Source organism: Octopus bimaculoides, chromosome 21 (assembly GCF_046866305.1).
Source record: "Octopus bimaculoides isolate indiv1 chromosome 21, ASM4686630v1, whole genome shotgun sequence".
NCBI lineage: Eukaryota > Metazoa > Mollusca > Cephalopoda > Octopoda > Octopodidae > Octopus > Octopus bimaculoides.
In genome coordinates this window covers 19,516,824-19,535,105 of record NC_142948.1, presented here as the reverse complement: position 1 = coordinate 19,535,105, position 18,282 = coordinate 19,516,824, and the positions used below count along the sequence as shown (strand labels likewise).

The window sequence follows — 18,282 nt, the reverse complement described above, 5'->3', positions numbered from 1 at the left end:
TTAAAACATTCCGGGCCGAATCCGGACCTGCAATCCTGAAATTTTGGATTCCTATGTTTTCATTACTGCGATTGTTTTCGGCGATTTTTTTTTTACATGACTTTTAGCGACGAATATAATCATCATTAGGAAATGACTCTGGAGGAAGCAATTGCAACAAATTCTCCAAAATAAGTCAGAGATCTGTTTGAAAATCTTCCCATTCGCATTAGTTGCTTAAAAGCTACATACTAACTTGAAAACCGCCCTGTCGGGCGGCTTTTAAGCGAGTAATAGAATATTTTTAACATGACCTGTGACACGATATAATATTAACCTGAAGTGTGGTTAACATTTAGTCTATCATCTAAGATATTCACGGTTCTCAGACATCCGGGACAACGACACAACTGCTCATTAAATGATGATGAATATCTTTTTGTAGTCTTCCGCTGTTTTCTGTTTTGAGGTAGAACCTTTCCAGAGGTCTGATATTCACTAGTCTCACATTTATGATGATGAATAAATGACACTTAATGCTTAAATGATAAAAAGTCATAAAATTGTGTGAAATGTAATGATTTGTAAAACAGAGAATTGACCTTATTTTATTTCTAATTAGCTGTCATGTATTTATTTTAGGCATACACACCAATGTCCTTGATGTCACAAGCAGTGAACAAGTTAAAGCTTTTGCTGAAAATATTCATAAAGTTGATATAATTTTTAACTGTGCCGGGTAAATATAGATTTTCTTCACATCATCATTCTTGATTTTATCCTTACTTATGCAAGTGAAACTTAATTTAGAAGAAAGGTAATTTAATTGAAACGAAATTTTTAATCTGTAATACTCGATTTACTTTTAATCGTTTGAACTCTTTTTAGATATCTTCAGAAAAATTTCCAAGGACATGGAAAAATATTACTGTATTGAAAAATTTACTACACCTTGCAGAATTTGCTCCGAAAAAGGAAAACTTAACAGCTAATGAAGAATCAGTAACAGATATCTGTTTTGAGAAATTAGCTGCACTCGCGAGTGCATCAGCAAAAAGAATGGACTAATATATCAACCCAAGATATTGGAGATGAAGAATCACTGGATCCTGCTGACGTGGCTAATGAAGTGCTGTCTTAGAACCTAAACCGAAGCAAGCAGTTTTCTGCCAGAAAAAGTTTGTCAGTGTTCTTCACTCAAAATCAGCTGTGTCAGCTATTTTCCTACTCAGAATCTTGACGCCATTATATAAAAAGGTGAAGGCAAACTGGATGAGCATTGTCATTATTTTAAAACTTCAATGCTTTACACTGTTCGTGACAATGATGACCATTGTTTGAAAAAGTGACTCCTGTATAGACCATCAAAGAATACAGTTTATTGCTTTTATTGTACTTTGATGTTGTGCTGCTGTGACAGGTTTTCCAGCAAGGATGGCTTTAACGATTGTGTTGCAGTTCAATATTTTATGTAAGGAATATTCTCATGTTAATAGAAAGTTGGAAAAGCAAGAAATATCGGACTGAAATTTTGCGCTATGTTGTAGCTATGACAATATTTCTTGTTAAGAGAAGCCTGGCATTTAGTGGTAATGAAGAAATCATAGGATCTAAGCACAATGGGAATTTTGGGGTAATTATGGCGCTTGGTGCACTATCTAATCCATTCTTAATGGGCTGTTTGAAAATATTTGGCAATTCTGGAAGTGCTAAGCAATCATGCTTATCACTAATATCTATGAAGATATTGTTCTGTTGAATGCAAAATATGTGAATCATATTGTAGCAGAACTTCAATGTATTTGTTAGTTTCTGTAGATTTAACACCAGATCACACTCATGTTGATCAGATAGCAGCTATCGTGCGTTATGTTATTTCTGGAGAGTTGATAGAAAGGCTTTTAACTTTCCTGCAGATTGGTTCGAATTTTTAAAAATAGGGAATAAGTTTTGAAGACTGCAGGTTCAGTCCCATGACAATGCCAATGTCTTCACTACAAAGGAATACAAGCCAAATTTAAGGAAAGTAATTTGACTACGGTTTTGATTCTCTAAGCAGTTCATTCGGTGAATCTTGTTGGACATACTACTACTTGTTGCTGGTTTGAAGCCTTTCGCTATTTTGGTTTCATACAAAGGTATACACTGTTTTTTCTACGTTGACAGGAAAAAATTTAATGAAATCTTTGGAAATAAATAAAATAGAACTGTCGTTGAACTCCTTGTCAGAAACACGTTGGTCAGCAAGAGCATATGTTGATGAATATAACTGCATTCAAAATGCACTCGGAAATATTGAAGATGATTTAGAACAAACACCTGAAGCAAGATATGAACTCAGACATTGGCAGACAAAATGGATTATCTTGAAACTGTCCTAATGTCTAAGATCTGGAATTTAATTCTTGTACGGTTTAACAGTAAAAATAAAGTTTTTCAAGGAATTGGAGTTGATCTGAATAAAGTGGTGTATCTAATCGATTCTTTGGAAATTTTCTGAAATCACATTGGGGTAGGTATGGAGAGTTGGAACTGGATATCAGGAACATGCGTGGAAACACAAACTATAGAGTAACGACAAAGAGACAAAGGAAGAGAAACAAACATGATGTAAACCTTGCATCAACCTCGGGACATCCAATGTCATTTTAGACCAGTTTTTTGTCGCCTAATAAACATACAAGGTAGGCTATCAATCAGTGCACGGCAAGTTCAAAGTTATAGTGAACTTATGTAGTTTATCAGATGCAGAGATAAAAACTGAAACTGAGAACCCCCAACCCCCACCCGCTTTCGCCTGTGAGATAAGTAAGGTGTATTCTGCAGCCTTTCGTAAGCTCAGGTCATGTTTTGCCCCATCTCATCAGGCACTTTCAATCCACAATACTAAAACTTTTCCAACTGTTGCTGTAGTTCTTAGGATATATTTGAGCTTGATGGCAATTAGTTGTTCTTTCAGTAAGTAGGGAATGATAAAGAATAATCTGAGAGCCACAAGGACGCATAAAAGACTAAGTGTTCTAAAAATGATGCAGTTAGAAGAAATCATTAAAGATTCTTGAGATGCCAAGTTTAGAAAGAAAGAAAATCTTGCTATACTTAATTTCGATAACAAAATATTCTATTGACGAGAGAATTTAAACTTTCTGTGTGGTAATTAGTCAATTTCAATTACATACAACAGACAGATTTTATATATATATATATCTCCTCCTATTCCTTTTATCTTGATAGCTTTCCTCTCCCATCCCCCTCACAATATCTTGATCCCCATCTAGCACTCTTATTTTCATTTTTTCTTCCTCTTTCTTTCCTTCTTTCTTTCTTCTTTCCTCTCCTACCATTCTCCGCCTAACATACCATTCTCCGTCTTCTCTCTATCTACTTACCCCGACCAGTACGTTCCCAAAATTTCATTCACACCACAAGACCCCTTTGAATGAACAACATATAGAATTTATGTCTCCACACTATCCACTTGTAATAACAAGCTTTGTTGTCTCATTTTATTTAACATATACATGCTCACACAAGACCCGAATTAGACACCTCACCCCCATTATTATCGAACTAAGAGTCTAACTAGAGTCTAACTCCCGTAGCACTTACATAGCCTTACCTGCCAACTTGGGTCTTCTGGATACCATACCAATACCTCTCATACACACACACACACACACACACACACACACACACACACACACACACACACACACACACACACACACACACACACACACACACACACAGAGAGGCTGTCAAATCTCTGAGCGAGATATAAACAGTAGAAATATGGAATCGTAATATATAATTGCCTACCAAGCGTAGCGTCCTACACAGGACTGTGCTACTGACGTTTATGGTTGGCAATTATATGTTACGATTCCGTATTGCTACTGTTTATATCTCGCTCAGAGATTTAATAAAGCTTATTACTCCTTTTTCAAGATCAGCGACAGTTTGTCGCTTGAAAAACCATATAGTATTTTGCGAGTGGAATGAGTTTTCATCACTATCCTGAAGACGGATAACGACCCAGAAACTCGAGTCTATGTGTATCACGTAAGGCTAGAGATGGGAGCGATGACCGCCCCTCGCAAATACTAATCGGACACAGAATGTGTGTCGTTAACCTCCTGGGGCTATAAATGTCAGTAGCACTGCACTGTATAGCACGCCAGACTTGATTGGCAATTATATGTTACTATATATATATATTGATGTACTTGGGGATGGTCATATTGCCAGTTTAGCAATATATATATATATATATATATATATATATATATATATATATATATATATATATAAATTTATATAAATGAGGATAAGATCAATATTTAAAATATCGATTATATCAAGTTGCCAGCATGGGAATAAAAACCATCAAAGGTAATAATTATTTAAAATTATAATTTAGGGTATCTAAGAGACACCACCGCGCTGAAAATACCAGCTAAAGCTTGACTCTAAAACCACAATAAATGTTCATACAGCACCAGGAGATAAGACGAAGAGACAAAATAAACTTGCAAAAATTACTGGATAATTCCAGATCCCGAATTTCTGGCTCAGCATAAGAAATGCTCTGCCTTCATCAGAGGAATATACTCAGAAAAGCACATAAATACAAATACATATATATACAACATACGATATACTTATATATATGAACGGACAATTTAAACTGGTCGTGTGCATACGTGCATATATATGTATGTATACGTTCGTATATGTAAGTATATCACATGTTGTATATATATATGTATTTGTATTTATGTGGTATCTGAGTATATTCCTCTGATTAAGGCAGAGCATTTCTTATGCAGAGCCAGAAATCCGGGATCTGTAATTATCTAATAATTGTTGCTAGTTTATTTTGTCTCTTCGTCTTCTCTCCTGGTGCTATATGAACATTTATTGTGGTTTTAGAGTCAAGCTTTGACTGACTGCTATTTTCAGCGTGGTGGTGTCTCTTAGATACCCTAAATCATAATTGCCACCTTGGAATCCTCTGTGTAGTGGGTTGATCCACTACTCAGGAAGAGACTATTCTAGAGTACGTTCTGTCTTATCTTCGAAACGTCTAGTTAGAATAGAGACAGCTGATGAATGGATATTCCAAGTGGCTTTCCGTTTTCCTATGTGTTCGTTCCGTTGTCTGTAGTTCATTGTTCTAACGTCCTGTACCCTGATATGCATATATATATACATGTAGATGTAAGTATGTACATATATGTGTGTATACATGTATATATATTCTTTGTATTATTACATTATTGAACGCATACGTCCTTTTTTGCAAGTAAGTCTACTTTATTATTCTGACGTGACTCTATCTTTCTATCTATCTAGCTGTCTATCTATCTATCTATCTTTCTATCTTTCTACCTATTTATCTATCTGTCTTCCTCTATCTTTCTATCTATCCCTCTGTCCTGGCCTCTACTTCACTGCTATACCCTTCTGTCCCTTCCTCCTTGTTCGACTTCCTCCCTCCACCGTCCTCTCTGCTCTCGTGTGACCTGTGGTCAACTTTCTTTTCACTCCAGCCGCTGTGAAGGCAAGACGAACTACTAGCGTTCTACCTCAGATTCGCGTTTGGCCGTACGGCTTTTGAATGTTGTTTTCACTGTCCAAATTTTTCCTGTCTTGGTTTGTGTTTGCCACCTTGGAATCCTCTGTGTAGTGGGTTGATCCACTACTCAGGAAGAGACTATTCTAGAGTACGTTCTGTCTTATCTTCGAAACGTCTAGTTAGAATAGAGACAGCTGATGAATGGATATTCCAAGTGGCTTTCCGTTTTCCTATGTGTTCGTTCCGTTGTCTGTAGTTCATTGTTCTAACGTCATGTACCCTGATATGCATATATATACACATGTAGATGTAAGTATGTACATATATATGTGTGTATCCATGTATATATATTCTTTGTATTATATATATATATATATATATATATGTAACAGATCAAGATTTGAGTGAATCAGGCACTTAAATGATAAGGTACCGGGTCAGGTGGAAGAATAAAATGTGTACACAACAAATAAATACATAAATAACTGGGTGACCTTACCTTTTGTATTTAACCCCAAAACCTCTTGCCGAATAGAAGTAAAAGATAAAAGAAACTAACTCTATCTTAATTGTAGTGGGGAGATGCTTCACTATCTGATACCCCCATCCCATCCTCTAATCTCCTTCATTCTACAAATCTTCGTTACCTCCTATTCACGTCTGACATCACGTTATTTTCTCCTATAATACTATCAAACTGAACTAGCAAATTCATTTTTATGATCAACAATGGTGTTAGAATCATGAAGTTGCACAAAATGTTGGCTTTTGAATGTTTTTGAATGTTGCTGTTCAAGTATTCACCTGATGAAAACGGTTTTTTCTAATGATGTAATGTCGCTATTAATCAATTAAAAATTCGTTAAAAATTCGGTAAGCACCCGATGCACATACATAAAGAACCACAACCTCTTGATCATAATTTAAATATTTTTTATGATGATTCTTCTTTTCTAGGTTTGTACATAACGGGACATTGCTGGAATGTGACGAAAAATCGTGGGATTCGAGTTTTGATCTTAACGTAAAAAGTGTTTATCGCGTTTGCTCAGAATTTATTCCTAAGGTGCGTTTATTTCTTTGTATATTTTAAAGTTTTTAATCTGATTTTAGTAGTAATGGTCATGAATATTTTACATTATTCGCTTCTGTTGAGTTGACATGACACTTGTGAGCATAAATTCCAGAGGCAGGATTGTCTCTCTGCTTTGTATAATCACCTGGCCTTTGAGTGTCATTAGCTATGTTCACTCGGTGCCAAGCATTCGGAATAAGCCCCATATTTTTTCAGGCTTGAATGTCTTGCAAACGATCATCGGCACTGCTCATTCTTTTTTGACAACAATGGCTGATCGTTAATTAGAAGCGATATATGTATATCTTTTAAATTTATTTGTTTCAATCATTTGACTTTGGCCATAGCGGTGCATCGCTGCCTTGAAGGGTGTTAATCGAACGAACCGACTCCAGGACTTAATTTTTTATGCCTAGTACTTATCATATCGGTCTCTTTGCCGAACCGCTATGTTACGGAGACATAAATACACCAGCACCGGTTGTGAAGCGGTGGGGGGGGGGGCAAGCACAGACACAAAGATACACACACACACACACACACACACACACATACGACGGGCTTCTTTCAGTTTCCGTCTACCAAATCCACTCACAAGGCTTTGGTCGGCCCGAAGTTATAGGAGAAGACACTTACCCAAGGTGCTTCACAGTGAGACTGAACCCGGAACCATGTAGTTGGGAAGCAAACTTTTTAACACACAGCCACGCCTGCTTCTGTATGTATGTATGTTCTCTTTTCGTTTTATCATTTGAATTCTTACTCTGGTTTCTAACAAAGATACAAGACCCCATCGTTGGAATGTAGATAATAAAAAACAGTAACATTTCAAACTTGAGGAAAGTTTGGCATGTTTTTACTGTTCCACTCTTTGGAATGCCTTGCAAATTTTTACTGTGCCACTAATAGACTGGATTTCTTTTGCTCTTTCTCCGTGAAACCGAGTATTTCTGTTATTTTTTTTTGTTTTGCTTTTGTTTTTTCTTTTTTTACAAATTTGTTAGTACAAAACCTAAGTGAGAATTCATAGTCAGGGCACAAGATCTGTAAGTTCTGCATTAATTTGCCATAAATGTTCTCTTTTCCTTGGACTTTTGATTATACATTAACATTTACTGGACAGCTGACCTCTATAGCTGTGCATAACTTTTGTTCCCTGTCCCACAGAACAATATCAGATTCGTTATGTTTGAACCGAATTGATGTTTCTATTGGGGTGTTCAACCAGTATTCTTTGTTTTAAAAGGCTGAATACCAGCTGGCTGATTTTCGCATGCCTTTGATGCATACATCAGTGGGGTAGTCCCTTCGGATAACATTGCAAATAGTCTTTGCATCTGTATCATGCCTCAGAGGCAGGTAGTGTCTCGTAGACATTCTGGGGCAGCTGATGATGATGTAGGTGATATAGCAGAGCCGACATTTTTTATCACAACGTGGAGGGTTTGTGGTATCTTTGTCTCATTTTTAAGGGGTATTTAGTAGCTATCTCTTGTTCCTGGATAGTGAAGACACTCTTTTTGGTGGGATGCAATGTATCTATCACAGATCCAGGAGAGGCTACTGTTCCTGTCAATACTGTTGTTGCCCTCTGTCTTATGGAATATATATCTATGCACTGTTTTTTGCTGTTATGATACCTCCTTCTCCAAATTTTTGTTTAGGTAGGCTTGTCCAGCCTCATTTGGGTTGCATGAGACAGCTGTATTCTCAGAGTACCTGCACAGTAGTTCTCCAACTCTGAAGATGTTGTTGCTCTCACTTTTGAGTATGCATGGAATGTACTAATTTCTTTCTTTACTTTTCAGCAGATGTTGTCTGAGTGATACAATGCGACATTCAAAGGCCATATGGACTGACCTTATGCCTCTACCGCAATCACTTCGTCTCACATAGATACTATCGGTGTCACTTTTAGAGTAAAAGCTGCCGGTAGTGGTTAGTACTTTTCTGGTTTTGATGTCCAGGTTGCGTATCTCAGTGAGTGTCCAGTCTAATATCCCAAATGTTGGTACTAGCATTGGTACTGCAAAAGCATTGTGAGACATGGTCTTGTTAAATGCAGACACTTCTGAGTTCCATATTTTCCGGAGTCTACAGAAGTACTCTTTTGTTATTCTGGCTTTAGCCACTGCACCAATGCATGGAACATTCTCATCGATTCCAAGGCACTTGTAACTTTCATCACTAAAGATAGGGGAGATAGATAAGTCGTTGTTGTACATGTTCACTGCTTGGTCGACAATCTTTCCACGGTTGACTATCATGTATGAGCATTTTTCTTGGCCAAACTTCACTCCTATGTCTCGTGAGAATGTTGTAACTAGTTCTAATTGTCTCTAATGTTGATCATATCACCAAAATATAACAACAAAATGTGTATGTGACATTAATTTTATTCTTTTCAGCACATCCCAGCATATAGCCTTGGCATTTTGATAACAGGGCTGATAAAGGATTCTCTGCCAGCACAAACAAAATTACAGATAAACTATCACTCTGGAATATACCTGCTGATAGCCTAATTCTGTCTGTAACAATAGGTATTGCTCTAGTTGTTGTCAGTGATAACTGTGTGGACCATGTTGTTGTCAATCTTCCAATAGTATTCACTATAGCAGCTCGTACTTTGGCAAGGTGTAGTGATTCTATCATCCAAGAGTGAGGTAAAGAGTCGGACGTCTTCTTGTAGTCTAACCACATTGTTAAGAGATTATGGTGATGTTGCTTGGTTTCCTTAAGGACATCTTTGTTGAGGAGGATCTGTTCAGTACAGCCCTAGACGCCTTTCTTCCTCTTCAGTTATCACGCCATTTGTTTGGCAGTAGTCTTGGAGAAATATATTCAGACAACCTGTGTACGATTCTTACATAACATTCAAGCATTCTATGGGCCTATAGGTTTTTGTCAATTGGGTCTCTTTGTTCTTGAGGATAAGAGTAGTCCATACAACCATCAGCCAATCTGGTATATCTAGCTCAGCATCCATTTTTTAAAACAAGTTCTTGAGAATTTCCTTGGAGAGCATGAGCTTTTTGTACCAGTATCCTACTTTTAGATCATAATAACCATCAGGAGTGTTTCACTGGTGATATTGTATGTTTTGGGAAAGTCATTTACACGATACTCAATTCGTAGGTCGTTTAACCATGCTGCATTGCGGTTCTTTGTTTACATTCCAAATTCCCGGCAAGATTGACGCTAGGTCTTCCAAGGAGGAATATTTACTACCTTGATGATATCGCCTTTCATACTCCGATATACAGCTTGTAGTTTCGAGCAAACTTTCGTTTTATCATTTTTCGCTCATGCAACTTTTCACTATAACGAAGTTTTTCACTTACCGCTCGTAGATCGTGTTTGAGGGTGATACGATTGCCTGTGAATGTTTCTCGGCCGCAGTTCCTATACAATTTGGAGAATCTATCATGGAGTCGTAACTGGGGATTCGTGAACTTATTTTTATCCTAGCATTTTATGAAAGTATCCAACTATCCCATTTTTCCTGAGTCGTTAATGTTATTTAGGAGGGAGGTAATCCACTTTGGCTCAGTATTATTTTTTGGATCGGTCTCTCTTACTCTCATCTGTTGGTGCAGGGTTAATGCGGCACTATATAGCTGGAAATTTATTGTCTTAAAGTTAGGTGCTTGGATTTGAGCCGCTTGTTCTCTCGCAATTTTGTCGATCACGGATAACATCAGGTCGGTGGGGTTTTTCCCAACTCGTGTTGGTGTTATTCACTCATGCAGTGCCGTATGTATATAAGTAGTGAAGCTGCGATTTTAGTGTTTTATATTCCACACTTTTTTTTGTTTTTGTGAGATCATAACTGGTTGCCGCATCTCCATGTAGTGGTGACGGTTCGTTGTTGTGTTCGTCTTGGTCGTGTTTATTGTTCAGTCTCTTCGCGGACAAGTTTATTGTGTTGTTAATACAGGTGTTATCATCTGTGCATTTTGGCTGTGTGCGATTGGGAGTTCGTGTTGGTAGCAGTTCACTGTGAACCTTTATATCCTTGTCTTTGATATAAAACATTTATATAAATATATGTTTACGTATATATATATATATATATATATATATATATATATATATATATATATATATATGTGTGTGTGTGTGTGTGTGTGTGTGTGTGTGTGTGTGGAGAATGGAGCAACAAATACAAGAAGAAGCAATTCTGTTGGGCTAGTTAGCCGTTGTTTTATTATGTGGAGGTTATGTAATGAGTCATTGTGGAGGTTGAGGTTACGTAACCTCAACCTCCACAATGACTCATTACATAACCTCCACACAATTAAACAACGGCTAACTAGCCCAACAGAATTGCTTCTTCTTGTATTTGTTGCTCCATTCTTCACATAAATATAATTATAAACTACGGTTTAAACAATAAATTACCTGCCTCTGGATGCCCTCTAACCAAGACGGTATCCGCACAGGTGATTTCCAGGAGTGCCTCCGGATTTAAACATCCCCTGGTTGCTTGGATGCTTCAGACTACCCCTGAAGGATTGAGGCAAGCCTATCATTTACTTATATATATATATATATATATATATATATATATATATATATATAAAGTACACATACATGATATGGTATGATATACATATATATATATACATATATATCCCTGGATCTTACATTCATATTATACACACACAAACACACACACATACGCGCACACACACGCACACACACACACACACACACACACACACACACACACACACACACACACAACTATATACTTGCATATGGTAAAGTGACATATTTCTTTTAAGCAAATGTAGCTTGCCGGCGTAATTGTTTTGGTGAAAAATTTGAGAATGTTGGGTATTTTTTATTCTTTAGGTATCTTCATGTTCTTTAAATATCTTTATATAGCCTATCAAGGGATCTTCCCTAGCCTTTCTGTAGAACTGATATAGGTTTTGGTTCAGTTCAAAAGTCCACTGGAATTTTTCTCGATAGTTCCGCGATCTGCGATAGCTGACTCTGGGTTCATTCGTCACCATGGTGTATGTATAGTAATTTTTCCATGTGGTATGTATTCCACTGTTTGATTATTGCTACGATATTTTCAAAAGAGGTTGTTTCTTTGCATTTACACAAAGAAATAATCATTTCTATTACCAGGTTTGCATCAATGCCAAAAGTTATAAGGGATAGAGTCGTCTATGCCAACGTGTCTGTATTCGACACCATGTATGTATGTATGTTATCAATCAGTTTCATTTCTGTATTTCTTGTCAATAGAGAAAGAGCCGGACTCTAACATAGATTCAAGGCTCCTTCATTGGAACTTTTTTCAACATCATCTAGGTATTTGTGCATATGTGTGTGTGTACAGTATTTGGTGTTAGTGTATGCGCAGATTTGTATGTTTGTTTTATGGATGTGGTTTTATGTATTTATGTATTTATGTGCTAAATTTTTGGAAAGTTTTACATATCTTTACAGTTCCATTGATGGCTTGAATCTGTAGTCTTCTAATCAGCTTTTTTCTTTCAGGTTTTGAGAACTCTAATTTTTCCAGGTTTTTACTGAGGCAGTTTGTTACATATCCCAATGCCCCAACAATCAAGGGTATGAATCTGAACTTGTAGTCTGGGTGGAGTATCTGCAAATTTCTCAGTAGCTCGACGTAGTTGTTCTCTTTTTCTCTAATCTTTAGTATGATGTTGACATCCGCAGGACAGCTGATTTCTACTACTGTACACAGTTTCTCTTCTCTGTCCCAGATTACTATATCCGGTCTATTATGTCTGCATTTTATTGAGGTTTTTATTGGGACATTCCACCAATATTTTTTCATATTGTGAGTGGTAATGGCCTCTACCTCATTATGGGTTTTCATCTTCTTAGCCCCGGGGTTATCCTGTCGGCGGATTTCATTGTACAGCGTCTTGGCCACAACATCATGTCTCATAGGTAGGTAATACCGTGATGACATTTTTGGACAGCTGCTAATGATGTGGGTGATATCTTTGATACTGATTCCATAGAGTCTGCATCGGTTATTATATTGTGGCGCTTTGCCCGCCTCTCTGTCCCGTTTGTTTATTAGGAATTTGGTTGCTATTTCTTGTTCTTGAATAGCAAAGGCATACCCTTCAAAGTGAGAGTTGGTGACCCGATTGTTTGTCCACGATAGACTGCTCTGGCTGTCAATGTTGTTATCACCCTGGAGCTTTCTGTTAACATATCCATGCATGGTCTTCTGCTGGAATGCATTCATCCTCTCCTCAGATGTTATGTTACGGTAGAGTCTTGCAATTTCTTTGGGTAAGAGTTCAGGGTTGTCGAATAAGGAATGCTTGTCAAGTAGTTGCCTTCCCAATCTCATGATGGTATTTACCTCATGTCTGCAGACTCTTCATCAAGGGATGCACTTCGACACTTGGTGTGCGTGTGTTGATATAATTGTTAGAGTGTTAGAATGTCGAGCAGTTTTTGGTCCAAGTGGTTGCAATCCGAGTTCAAATTTCGCCGAAGTCAGTTTTATCTTTCATCTCTTTGGCTTCGATAAAAAAAGTACTAAAGTCGGTGGAGTGGCGGAAATGTTAGGGGGCTAGGTAAGATACTCTGGTTCGTTGCCTTTTAACAGTATTGGGGCACAGCTTTATCGCCCCAAGTTGGTGGCCTTTCCTTAGATAAATATCACTGGCGGGGAGAGGAAAGGCGTGTATACTGGGCAACAGCTGATCAGTTAAAAAAAATCCGGCAAAGGATTATTTTTGCATGATAAGGGGATTCTTATCTTTCATGTGTTCTACTTCTTAAACAACTACATTTATACGAGATAAGCGCATTTTTATTTTCTATTAATGTGTGTGTGTGAGTGTGGGAGGGAAGGGGTGCATGTGTGTGCGCACGCATATGTATAATACTAATATATCATATCTACACACACACATATATACATTTTGTTGTGGAAGGATTCCGACCACCCTTCAAGTGACTAAAAGGTGAAGTGATTCATTGTTATAAAAGAAAGAACTGTGTGTGATTGGGAGTTCGTGTTGGTAGCAGTTCACTGTGAACCTTTGCTATAGAGCGTTGAGTCTCGTGTAATAGTAATAGTAGTGCGTCGTGTGTACACTTTCTTCCCCCCTGCTCCATTATATTATATATCCTTGTCTTGGATATAAAAAATTTGTGTTTACATATGTGTTTAAAACATGTGTTTACACACACACACACACACACACACACACACATATATATATATATACACGCACATACACATATATGTACACACACATGATATGATAAGATATATATATCCCTGGATCTTACATTCATATTATACACACACACCACACACACATAGAACTATATACTTGCACATGCCGCCCCTTCCTACTTCTCCCAACAACCTGGCTGATTTCCTAATCACCACGTGGTCTATTTCCTGTTCTTCACCTGGTCAATTTTCTGTTCACCATGTGGTATTTTCCAAATAACTGTTATCACGACACCGTGTGACCTTTCACGACCAATCGCAGCTCACCTTACGTAATAACAACCAACTTCTGTCATTCAAATCCAAAATGGCTGACGACTAGCATCCCGCTTGAAACTCAAGAGCACCAAGGAATTTAAGTCAAACTGTTTTGATCAATATATACATATATATATATATGTGTGTGTGTGTGTGTGTAAGTATTTGCATATACATATTTGCATTTGCATGCGCACATACATACATACACATATGCATATAAGTCACGATATGGATTCTAGTAATCTGGTAGTATTCATGAAAAGCTCCTTAGTTTCTCATTGTACAAACCATTTAGAGCATATTAGTAATATACATGAGAAAAGAATATGGAGAATATAAAGATATAAATGATGGAGAAATAGTATGATGAACTTTATCTAACAATAAACATCAAAATATCACAATTTGTTTCAGTAAATAGCTCATAAATAGGGTACGTACATGTCTGCATTAATGCGTAATGCGAAAAGTTCATTGAAGATAATACAGAATTTGGGCTACTAAATACACTTTCTCAATTTTACACATTAAGTCGAGACGGTGGATTTAACGATTAACTTTTTTCTGCATTACCTTCAATAAACTTATTTGTTATTAAATACGATAATATGAGCTATTTACATGTTTTGGGACTACTGAAACAAATTTGTCGTGATATTTTGATGTTTATTCTTGAATAATGTTCATTATAATATTTCTCTCCCATTTATAACTTTATATGCATATGTATATATATATATATATAGAGAGAGAGAGAGAGAGAGGCAAATCTGTTGTTGAAAATGCACCTAACTTTGAAAAACTTGTAATTGTTTAAAATAAATTTATTTACATATATACCAAACTAGTTTCAACAATATTTCTTGTTTATCAATGTTAAAAATTTAGAATTATGAATTAGAAAAACATATTTAAAAATTTCAATGTTGACAAGTTTAAATGTTCATAACAGACAAATTTAGAATTATAAATTAGAAAAACATGTTTAAAAATGTTGATGTCGACAAGTTTAAATGTTCATTACAGTTAATAATATTACAACTGTGCATGAATTTGTCTGAATGTACAAAGCTCATTAGTGTTAGTAGTGATAGACAAGAAATGAATATCATCAAAGTTTCGTCATACTGAGTTAAGAGGGGAAAACAAGGGAGAAATGAAGATAGTAAAATAAAAGCGATTTGGTTTACAATTTCTTCGATCCTCTTTCCCTCGTGTGTAGGAACTTTCGCTTGTATTGGTGTGTCTTGGAATCTGGTGTATTTATAATTTTTTCCGCGAGCGGAACTGATTTTTGCTTCATTAAAGTACTGTTGACGTCTTGTTTTTCCTGTGGTCAAGTTTGTCGTTCTGGCTGGCTGGTCATCAGTCGTTCCGGTTGGTTGATTCTCTTAAAGGGTCATTTTGTTGTATTTGCTGAAGTTCGGTTTTGATTGGTCTAGAGTTAGGTAACGTCAGCAACTGGTGTTTGTAAAATTTCATTGGTCTAGAGATAGGTGATGTCGAAATCTGGTGTTTGTATGGCGTTATTGTATGGTGATTTGGAGTTGCGGTTTCGAAACCCGGGTAGAAGACTGTCACTAAAGTTTTTTAAATTGTTTGTTGTTCCTGGTTGTTTTTTGTGGAAAAATTGAGTCTTTTTTCCTTTTTCTCTGTAGTGTTTTTACTTCTTTCTAAAGGATATTCAGCTGTGGTTTATATTTTTTTAATGAGTATGCCTTCCTTATTTAAACTGAATTGGGTTGAAGCGTTTATGGAAGGGAAGCATGTTTAGAGAGGGAAGATTTGGTATTTCGGGTTTATTTTTACGGAACATTGGTCAAGGTGTTTGCTTATGGGAATTTTCCTAGTCGTGGAATCCCAGATTTGTTGCCTGTGCACCGTTAGTCTGTCCCTCAAGGTTAAACTAGTTTGACCTATGTAGTCTCCACCACACCCTCCACATTTGAGAACATAGATTAAGTTCTTCGAAGCACAGGTGAAGTGATTTTTTTTATAATAAAAGTTTGACCTGACTTAAATTTGTATGTTGAGCCCTCTAAGAGGAAGATGCAAGTTCCGCAGTTAGTGAGGTTGAACTTTTTGACTGGTGGGATTGTAATTTTGGTGGGTAATTTGGTGCTGGTGACTAACTTTTTTATGGATTGCGGTTGTCTCTTAGTTTTAATGACCCTATGTGTTTCCAGTGCCTTTTTCATCCGCAGGTCCTTCATAAGGAGTGGCATGTTTTGGTGGATGATGTTGTATGCTAGTCACTGTAATCAAAAAGGTAATAGAATGTGCAAAAATGATAGACGCCCGAGAGTTACGACAACACACAATCCGAAGAACATGGAAGCGTACAACATCATTCACCAAAACAAGCGAAAGTTGCTACACACGACAGAAAGAGGATCAGAGAAGCTGTAAACCAAATCCCTTTTTTTTACTATCCGTTTCTCCCTTGCTTTTTCCCCTTTTAACTCAGTATGACTTAAACTTTGATGATATTAATTTCTTGTCGATCACTACCACTAATGAGCTTTGTACATCCAAACAAATTGGTGCACAGTTGTAATATTATTAACTTTTATGAACATTTAAACTTGTCAACGTCGAAATTTTTTAACGTTTTTCTAACTCACAATTCTAAATTTTACCATTGATAAACAAAAAATATTGTTGAAACTAGTTTGGTATATATGTAAACAAATTTACTTTAAACAATTACAAGTTTTTCAAATCTAGGTACCTTTTCAACAACAAATTTACCTATATTTTTCCTACGTGGAAATACAACCCCTTCTTTTGTTATATACTCTCTTTTACTCTCTTTACTCTTTTACTTGTTTCAGTCATTTGACTGTTGCCATGCTGGAGCACCGCCTTTAGTCGAGCAAATTGACCCCAGGACTTATTCTTTGTAAGCCTAGTACTTATTCTATCTGTCTCTTATGTCGAAACGCTAAATTACGGGGACGTAAACACACCATCATCGGTTGTCAAGCAATGTTGGGGGGTGTGACAAACACAGACACACAAACATATACACACATACATGCATGCATATATATATATATATATATATATACATATACACACATATATATATATATATATATATATATATATATATATATATATATATATATATATATATATATACATATATACATATATATATACATATATATATATATACATATATATATACACATATACATATACATATATATATATATATATATATATATATATATATATATATATATATGGAGGTTATGAGCGATAGTGGTGTCAACTAGACCCAGAAGTTTCGAGTAATGCTAAGTAAGTGCTATGGATAGACCATAGTTAAGCTCCAGGTTCGGCGATTATGCGAATAAGGGGTCCAACGTAGGTCATTTATCAGCGTGTGAATATAAGGATTTACATTTCGTAATGAGATTAAAAAACCAAGGCTGTGTGCATTATAGAACGTTTATAAATAGGTCTTACAGCTGTTTCCAGGATATTTATTATATCCCTTCATCGGAGACGGTGTGAGAGGATGGTTAAGCAATAGTTAATTTAGATAAGATAGGAAATAGAGAGTGAATGCAGGGATATTGTATTTGTAAATCCATTGTTTGGGCAGAATAGTATACATATTAGATACCAATACCTTGTGAGTAAAATCCAATAGTCTTTAAGATTGGTCATTGTATTTGTAAATCCATTATTAAGATACTAATACATTCCCTACTTTTAGGTCACTTTAAACAGAACCCTTTATTTAATAACACTGTGTATATACTCTGTATTTGGAATGACCAATTTCAAAGACTGTTGGATTTTACTCATAGGGTATTGGAATCTTAATAATGGATTTACAAATGCAATAACCAATCTTAAAGACTATTGGATTTTACTCACAAGGTATTGGTATCTAATATGTATACTATTCTGCCTAAACAATGGATTTACAAATACAATATCCCTGCATTCACTCTCTATTTCCTATCTTATCTAAATTAACTATTGCTTAACCATCCTCTCACACTGTCTCCGATGAAGGGATATAATAAATATCCTGGAAACAGCTGTAAGACCTATTTATAAATGTTCTATTATGCACACAGCCTTGTTTTTTTTTTATCTCAGTACGAAAAGTAA

At 36.2% G+C, this 18,282-nt stretch overlaps 1 protein-coding gene across 4 annotated transcripts in view; it reads left to right on the top strand.

Moving 5' to 3' along the window:
- The window catches only part of LOC106879984 (dehydrogenase/reductase SDR family member 6), a 167,604-nt gene that overhangs the window by 125,623 nt on the left and 23,699 nt on the right, over positions 1-18,282 (top strand). For all 4 annotated transcript variants that reach the window (XM_089338872.1, XM_089338873.1, XM_014929757.3 and 1 more), the window contains exons 4-5: positions 622-718; positions 6,515-6,623. In XM_089338872.1, the coding sequence (XP_089194998.1) occupies positions 622-718; positions 6,515-6,623 (206 nt within the window). The remainder of the gene's footprint in view (positions 1-621; positions 719-6,514; positions 6,624-18,282) is intronic.